At 44.5% G+C, this 21,254-nt stretch overlaps 1 protein-coding gene across 1 annotated transcript; it reads left to right on the top strand.

Moving 5' to 3' along the window:
• The first annotated feature begins 1,973 nt into the window (after window positions 1-1,973).
• Window positions 1,974-3,301, top strand: LOC135489920 (putative nuclease HARBI1). The gene is made up of 2 exons (XM_064775550.1): window positions 1,974-2,763; window positions 3,159-3,301. The coding sequence occupies exons 1-2, from the start codon at window positions 1,974-1,976 to the stop codon at window positions 3,299-3,301; spliced, it is 933 nt and encodes a 310-aa protein (XP_064631620.1).
• The last annotated feature ends 17,953 nt before the right edge of the window (window positions 3,302-21,254 follow it).

Here is a 21,254-nt window from a genome sequence, read left to right as displayed (position 1 = left end):
TTATAACAAAGTTTTCGTGCTTTTAGCTGTCAACATCAATGGCTATAATATACTCCTGCAGAATAGCAGAACTAATAGAACTAATTTCCGAAGTTTCCAATAGTTTGAACACAAATCAGAACATCACCCATCAGCTGGACTCGGATCTGCATAAATTACGATAAATAATGAGGTCGTCGCTTCAATTTCGCAAAGAAAGTTGACTCCATTCGAAGGTTGTTTTGACCAAATTCCGTTGAACTCATCGTTATGAGGGCATTTGAACACATTCTCGTTGATCTTTTCTATAAACGTGTGAAGTTTCGTACCAAAATACATTTCCGTAAAGGCTTAAAAAAGAAAATTTGTCACTTACAAAATCATCGCCCCGGTAGAAATAAAAAGGTCACCGCCATTTTCTTGATGTATTGACTTCATAAAGATCTTCACAAAAATCGTATCAAAGTCCCGAAAATCGATGGAATTTTGTCCCGACTTCTCTTATATACATAGATACCACCATTATACATCGTTTTGTCAAAAATGAGATATGTGCATGCTGCGTTGGAAAAACGACGCACAATTGTTTACAGATGGACTGACTGACTGACTGACTGCCTGACTCGCTGACATCGAACCATTTTACAAGCTCTGCTGACTACGTCAGCTGAGCTAAAAACACCCTTCGAAAATCGATGACTAACTTTGAACGCGCGATGATCACCTGATTAGGCAAGTTACACGCGTCTAAGGCCGACTTCGATTGCTTACTCTAGGGTAGAGTGCGAGTGCCCGAGCGTGACGTCACCGATGAGGTAATGCGTGCTCTGCGCATGTCGAGTGAGGGGAACAATCGAACGGCCCGCGAGAATGGAGTAGCGAATAATCATGGCGGCGCCGAACTTAAATCGTGAGTTTGTGATAAGTTTTTTCCAATTTGACGAGTTACTCCAGCCCTCAGACGGTCAATTCCTTGGCAAAACATCGTTCATGATCGCTGCTGCTCTGACATTATGCATGCGTTGTTTAGGCCCTTTCAGTGTCTGAGAACGCATTACAACCGATGTCAGCTAGCAATCCGATAACTATTGTTCTAGTTCTACTTCATTTAGGGATATTTGGTAACGAACAGAAGAAATACGGCCAAAAACAGGGTTTTTTTTCATCAGAAAACGTGCTTACAAGTTGCTGGCAGCCATGATTAATCACGTGTTCTGCGGGTAATTCAAAACCCACTCCTGTGCGGTCCAGGGTAGTCCTCGAGGAACTAAGTGACGTCACTCGGGTAGTCACCCGAGCAAAATTCTATGTTCGATTCTCCCCGAGTCACTCGGGGAGAACTCGAGTAAGCAATCGAAGTCGGCCTAAGAGATAAACACCTTTCGTAATTTCGGCCCCATGTGTTTGTAAACTTTATATCAGGCTTTAGGCCTACCAGTTCTGCTGGTTTATTCTGAGTTCCATTATATATGTATAGACATATATAATCTTGATTTACTGTAACTCATAGATTCATAGACGGCATTTCCAGAGGTTAAAGCCCTGTCATGTTGCTAGATATTTATGCTAAAGCATATCTATGTTTGTATTTGTTGTATATATGTAAATATCAATGGTCCGCAAGTTTCTAATAAATTAAGATTTAGCACCCAATTTACGTCCAAGCAAATACGTTTTTCTCTTCGTTTCATTACAGAACCTCGGTAACAATTTTGGGGGCTCAGCCGGGAATATATAATTGAAAGTCAATCGAAGAAAGAACCATGTCGGAAAGAGAAAGGACGAAGGTGATGTTGGCCTTGAGGAGGGCTGGGTCCGTATTTACAAAGCTTCCGTAAGCACTAAGGGTACCGTAAGGTATCCGTAACGATTTATGTGGTATTCACGAAGCTTCCGTAAATTTACGCATCCGCAAATCACGACCGTAAACCAGCCAATATTTGCGGGAGCGACAGAGTACCCGTAAATGCTACGGAAGCTCCGTAACAGCTTAAATGGCGGCCTTGTCTGTACTCTTTGCCGAAGAAAATCGGCGAGCATTGAGGCGGCAACGCATTTTTCGCGATCGGACTCAACCCCTGGACATCTACGACGATGTAGATTTGATCGACAGGTACAGAATGCCGAGGCACGTCCTGGTTGAAGTCATTGACTTGATCCGAGACCAAGTTGAGCACCCAACACGGCGGTCACATGCAATCCCTGCAACTCAACAGATCCTCGAAGCCCTGCGATTCTTTGCAACTGGTCAATTCCAGTTGGCAACTGGCGATGTGAGTGGGATCAGCCAACCTTCTGTTTCCCGGATTGTTACTCGAGTTGCCACGGCACTTCAAAGGATATCTCACCGAGTCATTGCGTTTCCTCGGGACCGTGTGGCACAGAATCGTATCAAGGAAGGCTTCTATGATGAACGACACAGAATCCCGAACGTTTTAGGATGTCTTGATGGATCACTCGTCGAAATAAAATGCCCCTCCGAAGAAGAAGCTGCCTACATATGCAGACATCACTATCACGCCATCAACGTACAGGGGTTCTGCTCACATGACAAAAGATTCACTAACATTGTAGTACAGTGGCCAGGCTCCACCCATGATGCATTCATTTGGAGCCACTCCAATCTCAACCGACAAATGGCCAATGGTCTCGGAGATGGTTATCTTCTTGCGGACTCCGCATACCCACTTCGACCCTGGGTTTTAACACCCGTGCGGAACCCTGAGGATGAAGCTGAGCGCAGGTACAACGTCCATCACCGAAGGATGCGTCAAAGGATAGAGGGTACATTTAGCAGATGGAAAATGAGATGGCAATGCTTACACAAGGACGGTAAGGTTACATTGAATTATCAAAATGCCCTTTATTACCGTTGAATCGTCCCATGAAATAGTAATTATCACGAAGTACGCATGTAATAAACAACATATCAAAATAAGTGATAGGGCACCCAATATTTATTGAAATATTGAGGTGAATGAAAAGGGAAAGAATTTCTGAACAACATGAGCTCATTCAAAATCAAAAGACTCAACTGCACACATAACGGCAAGCGACATTGTGTCAGTATTTCGATTTCTTTATTTTGATAAATCAGCTCTAGTTCTTAAAATGTTTTGCTGCTCCCCCCCCCTTAATCTCAAACAAACAAATATTTTTGAAACCCTTTCTATTTGCAGGTGGTGTCCTCAAACTCCGCCCAGAGCGTTGTTGCAGAATCATTGTTGCCACTGCAGTGCTGCACAATATTTGTGAGGAACGTGGTGTGCCAGTTCCCCCGGCGCAGGCCCCGTCAGTGGTGACAACCCTGACCTTGATGTGAACAACCCAGTCATAGACGATGATGCTGATGGCGCAGCTACAAGAGCAAGAGTGATTAGGGAGAACTTTTGGAACTGAAACAATGGTGTTTGACTGGACATCACCAAAAGCGTTCCCTATAGTAACATTGAACAACAATTTATTGTGTACATACCGCAGATTCACTTTTCTAATACCACTGCCAAATATGCAACAACTGACCACTATTTATTATTCATTTGGCCACTCCAACCAGTCGTCATGACGGCTAGAAGGCCTGTGTGACACGCCTACCACCTATTTCCCTGGTGATGAGTGTGGCTATTTTTCCAAAATGTTAATTTATGAAGGTAATGAACTGGTCTTAGAAAAGTGAATCTACGGTATTGTGCTCCCTTTCCTAGGATATCCACTTGTGCTGACTGGTTTAACTGTGAGGCGAGCATTCATCGGGGATTTAAATTCGCCCACTTGAAGACGTACCCTGATTAATATTCATGCAGAGTGATCGAATTTGGTTTTTAAACAACGAGAGTATAACCTCGCTATTAACCTGGCTAATGTCCGCCTCTTAGTTAAACTAGCCAGCTCAGGTGGATGTCTTAGGAAAGGGAACACGATATACACCGTACATCGCCTCTTTTTCGGCCACCACATGAATCATTGAATACTACTTTACCCTGGGAGCTCAACCTCTTCATGTATGTAACAATGGGAAAGCTTACACTGGCAGTGGATTGGTCGGCCAGTACACAACAAATGACCTCCATCCATCTTTGTCGTCAGGATTTCTTAGGCCTGATCCAGCAAAAACAGTCACGTCAAGGAAATGTACCACTTTGCACCGGGACTTTGCACTAGGCCCTAGGCCCTATAGCGATTAATTGATCTGCCTAATGTGATTCACAGAAAAACTTTGGTTAGGCAAAAGCCACACAATTTCGGCAAATATTCCCTTGGCAAATATTGGCTTTGGGCTGTTGCATAATCAAAGTCTTTCTGTGTTTTTTTATTTAGAAAGAGAGGCCTACCGCCGGTAATTAGGGTAATTACGAGTAATTACTTGTGTGAGTGCGACTGCTTTTCCTGAAGCGGGTGCAGACATTGATAAAAAGTCCAGTGATCTGAAAGTGGCTAATATATGCCAAAAATGATTTCGAACAGTTGAAACAAACAATCTATATAGCCTATATAGGGCTAGTCTAGTGTACCAATATTGTTCGACACTTCTCTGTATAGTGCGTGATGGATTCGACTCCCTGACAAACAAAACAATATAGAAATAAACAAAAACAGATAATCATGTGCTGTTCAGGAGATATTGTTGTCTTTGGCCCCGTTACGGCCCTTGTGGAATTGTTCGAAAAGTGTAGAATTAGAAACAACATCATATTTGAAACCACGTTTTGCCTTGCCCATTTTTCCATCAAAATACCCATCTTTAACGACAACGAACCACAAATAATAGAGATCCTCAAGAACATATTGGTATACAGAGCGTAGTTAAGTAGAGTACATTTAGAAGGATGGCCGAAAATAGCGTAGAAACTGTGAACAGTGTTGAAGAAACTCCCGATGAAAACCAGACCGCGATGACCCAGATAAAAAGCCCAATCGATTCGAACCTTTTTCCCCCTGCTAGTAGTAGTATGTGTGCTGGTAGTGGTACTGAGGATGATGCAGCTCGGAGCCACGCTCAGCCTGCTGAGAGCTCCCAACAGAGGTTACGTCCCTCCGGATGGTACGAAAAGAACTTGAGAAAAGAGAAGGCAGGGTTGAAGTCTGCTAATACCAGGGCCAGGCGGCAGTTGACAGAGTTGATTTCAGATAGTGACACATTGTTTGCAGATAGTCAGTTTATACAGGCAGCAACTAGAAAAGTTGATGAAGCACAGGAAAGAGCTATGGGCAATATGAGTTCACTGGCTGATTTGTATGCGTCTCAAAATAGATTCGAAGACTTTGATAAAGTCACAGCTGAAATGGAGAAGATAGAAGAAGAATTTGCTGCTTCTCAGAATGCAGCTGAACAGTTTTTCGCAGAAAGAAGAGAAAAGTCGTCAAGCAGTAGATCGACACCTAGCATAATAAGGAATTGGGATTCACTTGCGAATGTTCACCGATCCCAACAATTTGGATCGGCCATAGAAATGATAGAGGAACATGAAGAATCGAGCAGAGGCCTACCTGAACCCGAAGATAGGTCAAAAGACGTCACGACAACAGAAGCTGATCGCACACCTGACAAGCCTGATGGTCGCACACTAGATGATGTTGGGGTACAACAACCCGCAGTTGTCATAGACCATGGTGAGATAGCCATGGGTGAGATTACCATTGGTGATAAAGGCCCTGGCGAGATTGCCATGGGTGAAAACAACCCTCGCGGCGGAAATGGTGCAGCTTCAGTTGAAGATAAAGGCCCTGGTGAGATTGCCATGGGTGAAAACAAGCCTCGCGGCGGAAATGCTGCAGCTCAAGTGGAAGACAAAGGCCCTGGTGAGATTGCCATGGGTGTGCCTGCCATGGATGACAGCAAGCCTAGGGGCGGTAATGGTTCAACTTTAATTGGTGATCAAGGGAGAAGTGATGTCGCTACTGGTACTACAGCCCCTCCACAGCAGAAGAAAGTCGGTCCAGCAGTAACAGTCGTTAAGCAGAAACAGACAACAGATGAAGAAGCAAGACACAGAAACAGACAAGTGGAGGGTCCTAAGAAGGTCCAGTTTTATAGTCCAGCCGCGCCTATTGATAATCGTCAGGTTAAGCCTACCTGTCCACCGGAGCCAATCCAAAATCATCCTGTTGCGCAAAATCGTTTGGTTGCGCCTACTGGAAATGCTAACGTTGAGCTTTCCCACAGCACTCAAGGTGCAGTGCCTGCAGTTAATTGCAGTCAGCCGAGTAAGGACAAGAGCCCACTCCGATTCCAAGGAAAACAGATTGATAGCATTCCAGCATATTCGCCCAACAGTTATGGAGCAAATAGTCAGCCTTCCCGTATGCCTAACACGATTAAAGCTGACTGGTCACAACCATACAACACTATACAACATTATGGCACAGGGGGCCAAGAACCAAGATACCAGCAGTTCACACAGGACAACAACATTGGTCAGCCTTCAATGCTTGAGAAGGACATGTGGCGACAGCTGAAGAGAGTTTCCATACCGGTGTTTTCCGGAGACCTGAAGTCTTATGAAAGTTGGAAAGCAGCCTTTGTAGCATGCATCGACATGGCACCAGCCACTGCAGAATTCAAGCTTTTGCATTTGAGGGAGCATCTGAGAGGTGAAGCGTTGAAAGTGATTGAAAATCTTGGGCATACAGCAACAGCATATCAAGCGGCAAAGGATAGATTGGATCGGAAATATGGTGGATATAGGAGACAGGTGGCGCTTCACTTCGAAGAAATCCACAACTTTCGTCCAATACGACCTGGAAAGCTGAAAGAAGATGTAGAAAAGTTCGCTGATTTGTTGGACCTTACAGTCATAAACCTAAAAGAGTCCGGCCTTTACAGTGACCTCGACAGTCGTCTGTTGTACTCTGTTCTGATGAAGAAAATGACTGAAAAGATGGTTGCCGAGTATCATCGTTGGCTAGATGACTACCAGTATAAGGAATCGATTGAAGTTCTTCATGCCTGGATCATAAAGGAAGCACAAGTCCGAATTGTAGCTCATGAAGCTGATCGTGGGTTTGCCGATGGTACAGGAGATGATAGAAAGAATGGACAAAGCACAGATGACGACAGGAGGCACCGATCAGATGATAACTACAAGAAGAAAAAGAGCTTTTTCACATCCGGGTCAGCAGGAGCAGCAAAACCAGAATTTAAAAGGGACTGTCCTCTTTCATCATGCCAAGAGCAACATGGCATATGGAGTTGCGACAAGTTTAAAGGACTTGAGATTGACAAGAGATGGGATATGGCGAAGGAGCTAAAACTTTGCTATAGATGTCTGGCTAACAGTAATCACCGTGGTGTTGACTGCAAACGTAGTCGTGTGTGCGGAATCGAAGGATGTAAAGAAACACACAATCGCTTACTGCATCGATCCCCATTGCCAAAAGAAAGTCTTTCAGCCACGAAAGGGGAGAATAAGAAAGAGAAAAGGCCTGCAGCAAGTGGTGAGAAACCTAGAAGCCAAAACTATGGAAATCTTACAACCACATCTGATGACAAAGAAGAGTCTGAATACATCGCTCTCCGCACTGTTCCAGTAATTGTGAAGAACGGGAGGAAACGTTTGAAAATCAACGTACTGTTAGATGATGGAAGTACGACAACCTATATCAACACAGAAGTGGCTGAAGAGTTGGGACTTAAAGGAGAAGTAATGAAGACCACAGTCAGCGTGCTCAATGGAATGGTAGAATCTTTCGAGACCACACCTGTTGAGGTTGGATTAGAGAGTTTGGACAAGCGAATCGATATGATGATCACTGCTAGAACTACCGATAATGTCACCGGAGATATGAAAGCCATCGACTGGAGAGATTATGCGGATAAGTTTGAACATCTGAAAGACATTGCATTCCCGAAACACGGAAAGAGAGAAACCATAGATATGTTGATCGGCGTTGACTACCCGGAGTTACACTTCTCACTAAAAGAGGTTGCAGGAAAGGATGGCGGGCCAATTGCCAGAAAGACTAGACTTGGATGGACATGTGTAGGGTGTCCACAAAAAGAGATGAAGAAAGAGAGGAATTTCTTTGTTAATCGGAAGAATACTGTCTTAGAGGAGATTAATGCTACCATGAAGCAGTTTTGGGAGATAGACAGCTCAGGAGCCAAAACCGAGAACCATGGAAGTAGTCACATGTCACTGGAGGACAAAGCAGTTTGCACAGTGATACAGAAGGAGATGGTGTATAAGGACAACCGTTATGAAGTTCCATTGCCATGGAGAGAAGGCAGACCTGAACTGCCCGATAATAGTCAGATGGCGGTGCAGAGACTTGCAAGCACGGAACGAAGATTGCTACGTGAGCCAGAAGTTGCGAAGGCTTACACCGCTACCATCAAGCAGTATCTTGAGAAGAACTACGTACGCAAGGTTCCACCAGCTGAAGAGCAGCCACCGTCAAAGTGGTACTTACCGCATTTCCCAGTTGTCAGGCCTGACAAGTCTACAACGAAAACCCGCATCGTATTTGACGCTTCTGCCAAGTTTGAAGGAGTATCCTTAAATGACACACTTCATGAGGGTCCTAAGTTGCAGAAAGACCTAGTCGATGTCTTACTACGATTTAGAAAAGAGCCAGTTGCTCTCGTCGGAGATATTCAACAGATGTACTTGCAACAAGAAGTTGAAGCCAAGGATAGACCTTTCCAGCGGTTCCTATGGAGAGATCTAGACACAACCAGAGCCCCAGAAGAATATGAGTTCAACAGAGTGGTGTTTGGAATCAATTCGTCGCCGTTCCTCGCACAGTTCGTCGCCCAAGAGCATGCCAAACGCCATAGATCAATCTTCCCTTTAGCCTCGGACACCATACTCAAGTCGACTTTCATGGATGACTCGATGGATTCTGTACTGAACGATACAGAGGGTGTGAAGCTGTATCATGAGTTGGATGAACTCTGGCATAAGGCTGGGATGTACTGCAGAAAATGGCTGTCGAACTCCTTAACCGTGTTAGCTGAGATTCCAGAAGAAGACAGGGCAGCTGAAATAAGTTTAGACGAAGGGGAGCTTCCTTCCACGAAGACTCTTGGTGTTCTCTGGCAGGCGAAAGAAGATCAGTTCAGCTTCACTGCCACACCAGTCGAAGACAACTTCACCTTAACTAAGAGAACATTCCTGCAAAAGTTGGCCAAAGTCTTTGATCCAATGGGTTTCATATCGCCCTACATCATACGCGGAAAGATACTTATGCAAGAGATTTGGACGACTGGAGTTGGATGGGACGATAGGAATCTTGGATGCCTTGAGCAGAAGGCACAGTGCTGGTTTGATGATCTTCGAGATTTAGGACTCATAAAGATCCCGAGATGCCTCAGACTGGATTCAACTGAGAAGCTGTTGAGCATCGAAGTCCATGCATTCTCTGATGCGTCGCAGGATGCTTATGGTGCTGTACTTTATGAGAGAACAACCTACGAGGGAGGACTAATCATATCACATTTTATAGTTTCGAAGACTAGAGTTGCCCCGTTGGCTGAAACCAGCATTCCGAGACTTGAGCTGATGGGAGCGACACGCGCCTTGCATTTGACTATGTCCGTAATCGCAGCCTTGCTGCTACCAATGCAGGACGTAACCTTTTGGAGCGATAGTGCTAATGTTCTGTGGTGGATTAGGGGTAGGAGCAGACAGTTTAAACCGTTTGTCGCACACCGTATCGGAGAGATACAGACTCAGACCTACCCAGATCAGTGGAAGCACGTGCCAACAAAGATGAATCCTGCTGACATCTTAACAAGAGGAGCAAAAGTCAAGGAGTTATCAGACAACACTCTTTGGTGGAACGGGCCGGAATTCCTGCTGAAAGATCATTCTAAATGGCCAGAACAGAACTTCGGAGAAGACAAGTCCCCATCAAGTGAGCGGAAGAAAAGCTCAAATGGAGTTTTTGTTACATTGCAGAAGGAACCACAACCGCAAGATAAGGAGAAAAACAAGCAAGATGTTGATGAAGGAGTTGCTCAAGACTGGCGTTTAAACCCAGAGCGCTACTCTAGCTGGGTCAGATTAACCAGAGTTTCTGCTTGGGTCCACCGTTTTGTAGAAAACTGCCAGCAGCCAGTAGGGCAAAGGAGACATGGCGAACTCGATGCAGAGGAGATCCACGACGCCGAACATCAGTTCATAAGACCAGCCCAGCTGGAGACCTTTCCGGCCGAGTACAAGGCCCTACAGAAGAATAAAGCTTTACCAGTTGCCAGTAGGATTCAGGGACTACGGCCGATGATCGATCAAGATGGTATCCTCAGGAGCAACGGCAGACTTGAGAAGGCTGAATTCCTTGCCTATGATGTGCGTTACCCTGTGATACTGCCACGAAAGAGTTGGGTGACAACGCTGATCATAAGGTTTCATCATGAACAAGCTAACCATGCAGCCGGAGTCAATCACATATTAGCGTCATTGTCTGCAAAGTATTGGATACCAGCAGGAAGAGAAGCTATCCGAGAGTTCGAGAAGTCATGCTACGAATGCAGAAGAAGAAAAGCTAAAGCAGCAACACAACTGATGGCGCCACTCCCAAGAGTTAGACTAAGGCTACCACTCCGAGCCTTTGCTCGAACATCCGTGGATTTCGGTGGCCCTTACTTGACGAAGCAGGGCCGTGGCAGGATCCGAACCAAGCGCTACTTATGCTTGTTTACTTGCTTGCTGTCCAGAGCCGTACACCTCGAAATGGCGTTTAGCCTTGACACGTACTCGTTCCTGCATTGTTTCAACCGGATGATGAACCGAAGAGGAGTGCCGTTGGAGATGTACTCGGATAATGGTACAAATTTCGTCAGTGGAGAAAGGGAGCTGCGGGAATTGGTCGAGCAGTTTGACGAAGACATGATTGAGAGACACGGAGCAGTCAGAGGGATCAAGTGGACGTTCAACCCTCCCCTCGGGCCACATTTTGGAGGAGTCCACGAGATCATGATTAAAGCCGCTAAGAAAGCCACTGCAGCAATCCTGGGGAACGCCGACATAAACGATGAAGAGTTGATGACTGCCTTTAGTGGTGCAGAAGCCCTCTTAAACTCCAGGCCCCTAACTTACCAGTCCGCAGACGTTAATGACGACACACCATTAACCCCGAACCACCTGTTACATGGTCAAATTGTTGGTGAGTTCGCACCTGCAGCTGCTGATAACGTCGCCTACAACCCAAGGAAGAGATGGCGAAATGTTCAACGATTGCTGAAGCACTTTTGGGGGCGCTGGATGAAAGAGTGGCTTCCAATGCTACATCCAAGAAGCAAATGGGCCCAGGAGCGAAAGGACATTGAAGTTGGCGATATCGTTCTTGTCGTCAATCCAGATACGAACAGAGGAAAGTGGCCGCTTGGACGTGTGGTCGAAGTATGTCTTGGCGGAGATGGCCATGTCAGGGTGGCCAAGGTGCAGATCAGGAAACACGTGATGACACGTCCTATCACCAGACTCTGTCCGCTAGAATGTGCATAAACGAGTCTCGTCGATGTTCAAGTCTCTAAGGATACGATACGAATCGTTACGTGTATGTGTAATATGGACTATATTAGCTATTAGTATTAGCTAATTGCGCGAAATATATGGACATTCTTAGCTATTAACATTAGCTAATCATGTGGAGTTTATGGACAATTTCGTTATGAAGCGCGTTGACTTTGGACAGTTTTATTAAAAGTTAAAATCGTTTTAGATAGTTCTGGATAATATTAGTGTTGCGAATCGCGCATTAGGACAATTACAGGATAAGCTTTAAATCGCGTTAAGTGCAGTCTTGTGAAAAGTTGGACAATCGTAAATTTGTGTTTTGGACTGTCGATATGACGTTGCACATCGAGAAAGGGGAGGATGTTCAGGAGATATTGTTGTCTTTGGCCCCGTTACGGCCCTTGTGGAATTGTTCGAAAAGTGTAGAATTAGAAACAACATCATATTTGAAACCACGTTTTGCCTTGCCCATTTTTCCATCAAAATACCCATCTTTAACGACAACGAACCACAAATAATAGAGATCCTCAAGAACATGTGCTATTAGCCTAGCATACACGTGGTCATGGCAAACAATTACAATTCTCAACAGGCGTTATCATCTTTAAAAGTCATAGGCCTGTCTCCTACGCTTTTGAGAAGGCCTCTAAAACGATATAAGCAAGATAAGCTGGGTGTGTGTTCATCAATTCAAATTTGCTAATTTCAAGAGGGCCTCTCAAAAGCGTTGGACCCTCCTTGTTATAAATTACTGTGTTCACTGGACCACACGCAGAAAAAAGCGATGAGCCAACGTCAGTCACATGAAGATATCAGAAAGCAAATGGGTAATTTTAATTTCTCATAATTTGTTCGAAAATGTTCTTGGCACTCTGCGGCCTCTCATCATCAGAAGACTCAAATGCACCCGTTGAACGTTGCTTCTGCTGATTTACCTCTTCACGTTTAATCTCAAGCAACTGCTCAAGCACCGACAGAGTTTTCTGTTCTACTTCAAGTCGACGCTTGTCGACTTCCAGCTTCTCCTTTTCCACTGCCAGGAGCTCAATGCTGACCGATGAAGGTGCTGGGCTTGACGGTCGGGTGGTTGCTGCGCTAGACGTTCGGGTGGTTACCGGGCTGCGCGTTCGGCTGGTAGCTGGTTGGCTGGGCGGCCGTGTATTGGTTGCTGTGCTCGGTGGACGGCTGGCTTTACTTGGTAGTACAGATGCAACGGGAAGGATCTCGTCATCTGGGTTTGTCGAGAAAAGGTCACCAGACCACAAAGACAGTTCATCCTGGTCATCTGCGTCGGATTCCAGTACAGGCACAGACAGTGTGGTTGTCTCGGGTTCCACTACAGGAATGGACAACGTGGCTACCTCACATGAATTCTGAAAAGGACATTACATTTTATTTAAAGACTATATGGCCCAAGATTTTAGGAGGGACGTGCGCATCGCAGAGCTTTGAAAGTCCCCGTTATATGGAAAATTAATAGAGCAGTTAGTGCCTGCATACGCACCCAATGCCGTCTTTGAAGCAAGTGTATCTGATATCACCGTATTCCTGGCAAAAATCTAGGCCAGTGACCGCAGTTTCATTGATCTCTGTGCTGTTGGCTCACAGCGAGTCTGGAAAGGTTTGAAGCGAGGGCGCCATTGTCAATGCGTTGCGTCAGACTGGCAAAATTCTCCAAACCGGCTTCTCGGGCCATATAGTCTTTAAGTGAAATAAATGTGCCACTAATAGAACTCTTTAAGAAGATCCACAGCAAACAGATTTTCGTTTAAAAATGTCAACCACACATCTGCTCACAAAAGACCACACTGCAATTTTGAACACTTCTGCCTACTTTTGCTGTGATGGGTCACGTTTTTATATAATATCGATCCACAGAGGTAAGAGAATAAAATCTATGCCCACCTTTTGTCGTTTCGCCTTGGGCATGGGGACAGCCAGGCCGGGGTCAGCAGTGTCGAACCCTCCCACTATGCCATAGGTTCTAGTTGCTCCAATAAGACCAATCACCCTTCTGTCTATATCCGTCACCTGGCTATTATCCTCTGCTCTCACATTGCCCGTTATTCCATCTTCAGCCCTTTCTTTATTCGCATTCTTCTTCGCCCGTGTTTTCATGTCATCCCACTTTTTTTCAGCTGATCCACAGTGCGAGTTACGTCAGCGGGAGAAATCGGCTTCACTTTCTTTGCTATTGCTTTCCAGCATTCCCCCTTCCTTACGTTTGTCACTTGATCCGTGAATTTCGGATCTATCGTTCTGAAGTCCTTTTCCACCAGCTCGAGCAGTCGTAATATTTCATTCTGGGTAAAGTTGGCCTTTCGCTCCTTCTTCTTTCTCTGCCATTTTCACTATGTTCCCACACAAAACAACAACAATACGAAAGAAAACTGGGAAAACCCTCAATATACACTGCCAAGTACAGCGAGTCAACCCTCACCAGTGGTGGCTGGACATACTACACACTAGTGTACCGTGAAGCCCTTAAAAGGTAGGCTTCACGGTGTTCATAGGGTTAACTCAACTCGTTTGAAGTATACCGAACGTGCCTTATCAAGCTGTTCGCCATTGTTCTTAGCCTTGATTAATAGTATTACACATTATAAGCAGTGAGTCCAGGGCCCGGTTGTTCAAAGCCAGGTTAGTTTAGCGGCCGCTAAGTCTTAGCGACCGCTAAGAATCTCTTAGCGGCCGCTTCTTAGCGTACCGCTAAACTACCGCTAAGTTAGGTTGTTCAAAGCTGATTTTGAGTGCTGCTAGCTGGCAGTGCATTTGGCGGTACAGTTCCCCACAATGCACCCTAATCACCATTTCCTGTAGTAGTAAAGATGGCCGACAGTGACAGTTCTTCAGGTGGTCGAAGCCAGGAAATTTCAAGTAAAAAGCCCAGAAACTCTAATTTCACACCAAATGAAGTGGCTCTGTTGACACAACTGTGTGAGCCACACGTTCAGATGCTGTCCGGAAAGCATTCGAATACAGTGACACAACAGAAGAAGGATGAGATGTGGGCCAGGATCGCCAAAACAATAAATGCCCAGGGGTTTGCTAAGAAAATCCGTACTGTCAAGGCCTGTAAGAATAAGTGGCAGAAGATGACATCAAACGCAAAGAGTGTGGTGTCACTGCACAAAAGAGAGTGCAGGAAAACAGGTGGAGGACCAGCCCCCAAACCACTCGATGCGGTGACAGAGAGAATTGCGAACATCTATGGTGCCTGCCCAACCTGGACGGGCATCCATGGGGGCATGGAAACAGCAGCAGCTGGACCATCCACCACAACCACAACAGCCATGAATTCGTCAAGTTCTCCTCCAACAGCCAGTGCCACAGAGCTCTTGGCTTCTTTAGCCAGAGGCGGTGATCCCCCCGAACCAGCAGTCATGATCAAAACCCAGTTTGAAGGTAGGTGAGCCAAGGTGTTGCTGCTGTATTTTTCCATTTATCCATTGAGTTCACTTCACTTCAAAAGTATAGGATAATGAAAGATTTTCAATATTAATACCCAATGTTATGATTGAATAGTCTAACTATAAAGTGTGCTTTTCAATTGGCCCCGACCCGAAAAGAATTGGTGATAAAAATCACTCATTCAATTGCTTTTGTTATTGGTTGCTCACTTTTTGGGGCGTCTGCTAAAACTTTCCAACTTTCGGCCATTGTTGGCACAGTGCCAGCAGATCCCAGAAAGAAAATGGCAACTTGCAGTGCTGCGCCATGTGTCCATGTAAATCGAAATTGAATCACCTACGGTTCATTTACTGTGCAAAATAACACAACAAAACCTCATCCAACCTGCACTATGCACAGTTATAAACAAATTAAACAACCTCTTACCAGTTGTGAACCATGGACTCCGTCAATATCAGCATTTGTTTGTCCAAAACATTGCATTCACATGCAAAACTTTCAAGTCTGAAGTAATATGACCTTGGCCTTGACAATGTTGACATGACACTAAAATAGCTTGTCCGTAAGGTGCTGCCATCTAGTCATTGGCACAGTCAATTATGGGATGCCTATTGTAAAATAATTCACATTTAGTGCATATTGAATCAAAGCATTTTATAACCAGTATTTTCTTCTAATTACCAGTACTTGTGGATTTTTAAAAAAATTTCTTAGTCCATTTCTTATCTGTATTTGTTAATTTCAGATGAATACGAAGACGATGAACTGCAGCAGATCATTGCAGAGGCATGTGGGACGACATTTTCGGACAACTCGGACGAAGAACAAGAAGCTCTTGCATAAAGACGCAATATGGCCATTGCCATTGAGAGCCGCCATTCAAGTGGAAAGGGCAAATCTAAAGGCCGAGGAAAAGACAAGGGAAAGGGGAAGGCAACCAAGGCAGTCACCACCGATCGTGTCCCAGAACTGGAGTTTGATGTAGTGAAGACCTGCCGCTGCATCTGCCCTTTGCAGCATGCCCTGCTAAAACAGGAACTTGCATGTGCTGCATTGAATGAAAAGAAGATGAAATTGGAAATTTTGAAGTTGGAAAAGGACTTAAACCAATGAATCATTTGACAGCTTCAAAGGACCCAGTCTCATGCTCTTATCATTCAATGTCAGACATTGTGAATACAAGTACAAATTAGTCAAATATTTATTCAGCCTTTGGAATACTGTAATTCCTTATTTTCAATGTATTTTCAATTCATATTTACAAACATTTAAATGTTGCTTTATAACAAAGCATAAGTGGCCAGTTTAAGTTGTACATAAATAATTATTACAAGTACATTTCACCGTCTCTCGTTATTCTGTTGCAGGTTTCATTTCCAAAATGGTGATCAGTGCCATCGAATTGAGTGATAAGTTTGCCTATACATACACAAGTACCTAGTTACCGGTATGATTGTGAGAGAATTCCACTGCTAGAATAAGTTTCAATATCAGTCAATAGTCAGGGATCTGTCCTTAGCTAGTGGAGGCCTCAGTGTGCTGTCAAGTAGCTCCTGACTGATTTTACAGTATCTAAAGAATATACAAGTTGCTCCTCCTCCTCAACAGTTTATATAATGAATTCAAGTGGCTCCCCCTGATTTTGTTATTTTAATATCCAGTGTACTTTAAAGGCTGTTTACCGACTGGCAAAATGTTGCAAAATAAATGCAGGGGTCATTGCTGAGGTTGTGCCTACTGTTGAAAGAATCGTTCTGTCACAAATCTGCGCACAGCAAGTCCATCATGGGGGCCCTGGTAGACATGTCTTTCGTGTGGTTCCCGCCGTGGACGCCCTAGCAGGGGCTCTCTCCTGTCTATTGCAATGTTGTGTAATACACAGCAATCAATGATAATCTTGTAAGTGCGTTCAGGGCGCATGCGGATTTCACCATGAAGACAGTGGAACCTTCGCTTCAATGTCCCAAAACAACGTTCTATGGAGTTTCGCGTCTTCTTCTGAGCTGTGTTGTATCGCTTTTCCGCCTGTGTCGTCGGTCTGAGGTATGGTGTGAGCAGAAATGGCTTACACGGGTAGCCGGAGTCGCCTAACAAATATCCTTCTCTCATGCCTTGGTTGTTTTCTGACAGGTGCTGCCCAATTTGGCTTTCTTTAAATATGTGGGAATCATGAGTTGCTCCTGGCCATCTTGCTACAACGTTAATTAGTTTCCCTGAAAAAAAGACCAGATTTTAGTCCTCCTATAGGGGGATGATCATGGTCAGTCAGCTGTTTACAAAACCTTGTTTCAGCCCAAGTGAATGCAGGCTTGGATGTTTTATTTCAAACTACATAAAATCATAAATCATGATTTTTTATGAAGCACACTGTAACCCCAAATGTTTGGAGGAAATAGCTCCCCATAGAACTTGTGTTCAGTGTGCATCACTGTGAATTAACACTTGAGGATGTTGTTTTGCACTCTAAAAACATTTTATGATGCTGAAAAGAGGGACATGTTTCATGTATGGAGAGAATTGGTTGATTTATTTCACAAGTGGTACCTAATGTAAGCTGATATTTGGTCCTCGATCTTATGCGAGATGTTTTGCTGCTGAATAGCCATACATGCTAGGGCCAGTACATTATGTACATGATCATGATGTAGGGCAGATGGCATGCATGGTGTGGATGATAAATTGTATTTGTAGCCTACCTTTGTGGTCACAAATGCCTTGAGTGTTTATGCTGTGATATTGCTTTCTGCAGACAAAGGTTGATTCATAGGTAGGCCTTGGACCAGCATTCTCCAGTTCACGGTACCATTGGGGTGTAGATGGACCTTGTATCTTGACGTGCGTGCCATCCAAACATCCAAGCACATTAGGGAATTGGCACATTTCATAGAACCCAGCGTGTATTACTTCCCTCTCCTCGTCATTAGGCCATTTAATGAACCGATCCTTCAGTCCAGCAAGAGCATTGGTTACTTTGACAATAACTCTGCTGCCTGTTCCTTTGTCAAAACCTTGCAGGTCGGAAATCACCTGCACGAAGGATCCTGTGGCATAGAACCTCAGGGCCAACATCACCTGCTGCTCTGGGGACAAGCTGTGACTTCTTTTAGTTGGTCTCTCCAATTGGTCTCTAATTAGGTCAGAAATGTACTCAATGCTTGCCCTACTGAATCTATACCTTTGTCTGAGGTTGTTATCATCAAATATATCAAGATCACTGTCTTTATGCCTGAATGTTCTGGCTTTTCTTGCAAGATTTGGGTACAACAACATTCGATATGCGGCCATCTTGTTGAATCTGCTGCTTAGCGGAACCCTAGGGGTTCCGCTAAGCTGCCGCCAACTTTAGCGGTGAGATAGCGGCAGCTTAACCTAACGGTGCTTCCAACAACCCAAACTTAGCGGCTTCTAAGATAGCGGTGAGATAGCGGCCGCTAAAGCACCGCTAAGACTTAGCGGTGCTTTGAACAACCGGGCCCAGGTGTCCAAGTCACGCGGTTCCAAGTCGGGGGATTGCGGCGACAGCAGTATTCGTCTCCCGTAATCCTGGACTCTGAGCTCGTGACTTGGCGTCTGGGTATTTAAGTACTGGGCACGTCAGATCTCTCTCTCCTCTCTTGGGCGGCCCAGCTTGCATCCAATAGTGTCTAGCTAAATCAGAAACTCCTAAATCAAGTAAGTGCGAATAAACTACATGTATTCTAATTAATACTCTTGTCTTCCGGCTTTCTCTTCTACCAGTAGTTAGTCTCTTTGCAAGTTCAGCCGGTCTACGGCAGCAGGGTTTCTGGATACCCCGTATCCAGGGACTTTGTGTACATGGTAGCAGACGGTTTTTCGCTGCAACTTGCGGAGGGATTAATCATCGGGTAGCGCATGAAGTCGGCATAGGCCTATTTTTCTATGTTTGCGCAACAGGGCCTGGAATTTTAATTCCAGTAAAATCGGGTTGATCGTTTTATTAATGTTTTATATTTAACATCCCCCCTAAAGTTAATTGTGGTGCCGACAACATGGCTTATACTCCGTTTTCCAAGGGCAGTTCTCAGGACAAGGCGAGTGGGATGGTCCCCAGCTCACAGTCTACGTGGGCCGACATCAAGGACTTGTTCAGCGAATTTACTAGCAGTAGTGTCAAACTTTCAGAAATCAAGATCGAACCGTGGTTCGGAATGAAAGATAGGGTAGGGGCGAGAGATTGGCTAACACGTTTTTCCCTATATGCACAGACGAAGGGCCTTAGGCCGGATCAGCGAATAGCCGTATTTGGCTTGATTATGAAGGAAGGCGCATGGCTATGGTTTCTTAATTTGAGACCAGTCATACGGAGTGATTGGGATTCATTAGCAGAGGCTTTCCTAAGTCACTTCGAAAATGAGAAATTCAGATTTGTCAAATTAAATACCCTTATGTCTAAGCAAATGGGACCCAGTGAAAACGTATCGCAGTTTTCTCAAGACATTCTTGAGAGCGGTATGGCGCTTAACCTCTCTTCTTCTGAAATTCTCAGCTATTTTATACGAGGTTTGCGACCTCATATTAAAGCTCATGTACTTCGGTTCGCCCCTTCGGACCTGGATGAAGCGGTGGTGGCAGCCCGTCTGTTTGAAGAGACGGAATGCCTTGATGAAGACGTTTTGGCCACTCCGGCTATTTTTGCTTTACAAGACTCGCCAAACCTCGACTTGTTGGAGGAAATTCATGACTTACGTGAGGAGGTTGAAAGTCTCAGCAGGCAGGTGCACCAGACACAACCCTGGACACAGTATCAGGTTGGAGATTGTGAGTATAGGGAGTGTGATAACAGCCAGTCTAAGTATCATAGTGTCAGGTTTGATAAAAATTGCAAATATGAGTGTAGAGTGGGCAGGCGTTTTGAGGAAGAGAGGGATGAAACGCAGGAGGGAAAGGTTGGTTCACCACCACGGTTGATTAAAAGAATGGCAAGGGAATTCACACTTCCTGCCGAAGTTGCAAATAAAGGTATAGAGGTAGAAAGAAACGGTGCATCTCAAGTTCTACTTCCTAATTTAAATCCTAGGGAAAACTGTAGCTCTATGTTATATTTGAAAAATTATCTAAACCTAATTGTAAGAAGACAAGAGGAAATGTATTGTAGTAAGGGGGTACTACACTCCCCGAATAAGTTAGGGTCTAGCTGTAGATCTATGTTATATTTGGAAGATTATCTAAACTTAGTTGTTCAAAAACAAGATGAAATGTATTTCAGCAAGGGAGTACTACTCTCCCCGAATAAGTTAGGGACTATACATAGCTGTAGGTCTAGTTTACATTTGGAGAATTATCTCAACTTGGTTATGAGAAAACAAAATGTAATGTATTGTAGTAAGGGGGTACTACTATCCCCAAATAAGTTAGATATTAGCAATATCGACTCTGGATGTAGTGATAGTTCAACTGTAAGTGGATTTGAAGGTAGTGCAGAGCAAGCCGACGCGTTTGCTAATAATGACGAATCAGAAAGCGGTTTCTCTGGTACGCTTACATATAATTTGCGGGCGAATGACATTCGGTCAGGAGCACATAGGCCCGAGTCATTTTCTGTGCAAGGTACTGTTGTGCAAAAGCCCCAGTTATTAAACTCGGAAAAGCGGGTTATCACAGATGTTAATAGAATTTCGTCCCGAATAGATATGTTGTCGGAGGGAAGTCCCGCGTTAAATGCGTATTATGCAAAGGATTTGTCCTTTGGTCAGACGACAAAGGCAGTAGAGCTATATCAAGGTTTTGATAACAATGAATTACGTGACACTTGTAAAAAAGTGGCCACCCAATTTGGTGATGATTTACAGTTACATGTAGATACGGCTAAGGAATTAGGACTTGGAAGCAGAAAACAGAATTCGCGTCCGACGGTGCCTTTTCATTGGACTTCCTGTTGGCATCGGCTTATGATAGTCATCTGTTTAATGGTGACGATAGAGAATTGGTTTAGGGTCATATTAGTGTTATTTGAGTATTTGTCACCGGAACTGTTGACAATCTTGTCGTTGATATACAACGGTTTGGATTTGCTTTTGGTTCTCAGAAGTTTGGCGAGTAGTTTCGCCGAGTTTATAAGAGTGAAACTGAAGGACTATCAAAGCAAGCGCGCAGGAAAATGTCAAATGACCGATAAGGTAGGTGGAGGTAGGTCTATATTTAGATGCAGAGCCGTGAAATATGGGTATGATGATAACAGTACAGTTGAGCTCGAGTGCTTTTTTGTAATAAATTACGTGTCTGTAGAAGTACCGGATAAGTTGACATCAGCTACCAAAAGTTGCGGTAGAGACGGAAGTCTCATTGAGATCGACTCCAGCTTCAATAAAAGGCTGTTAAGATTTTTTCACCAGGTAGCATCAAATGCTCAGTTGAAACGTGCATACATGAATGTATCAGAAGTTT

The sequence above is a fragment of the Lineus longissimus genome, chromosome 6 (assembly GCF_910592395.1).
Source record: "Lineus longissimus chromosome 6, tnLinLong1.2, whole genome shotgun sequence".
NCBI classification, from domain to species: Eukaryota; Metazoa; Nemertea; class Pilidiophora; order Heteronemertea; family Lineidae; genus Lineus; species Lineus longissimus.
The sequence above is the reverse complement of the archived record's forward strand: the minus strand, read 5'-3'. Positions and strand labels throughout refer to the sequence as shown.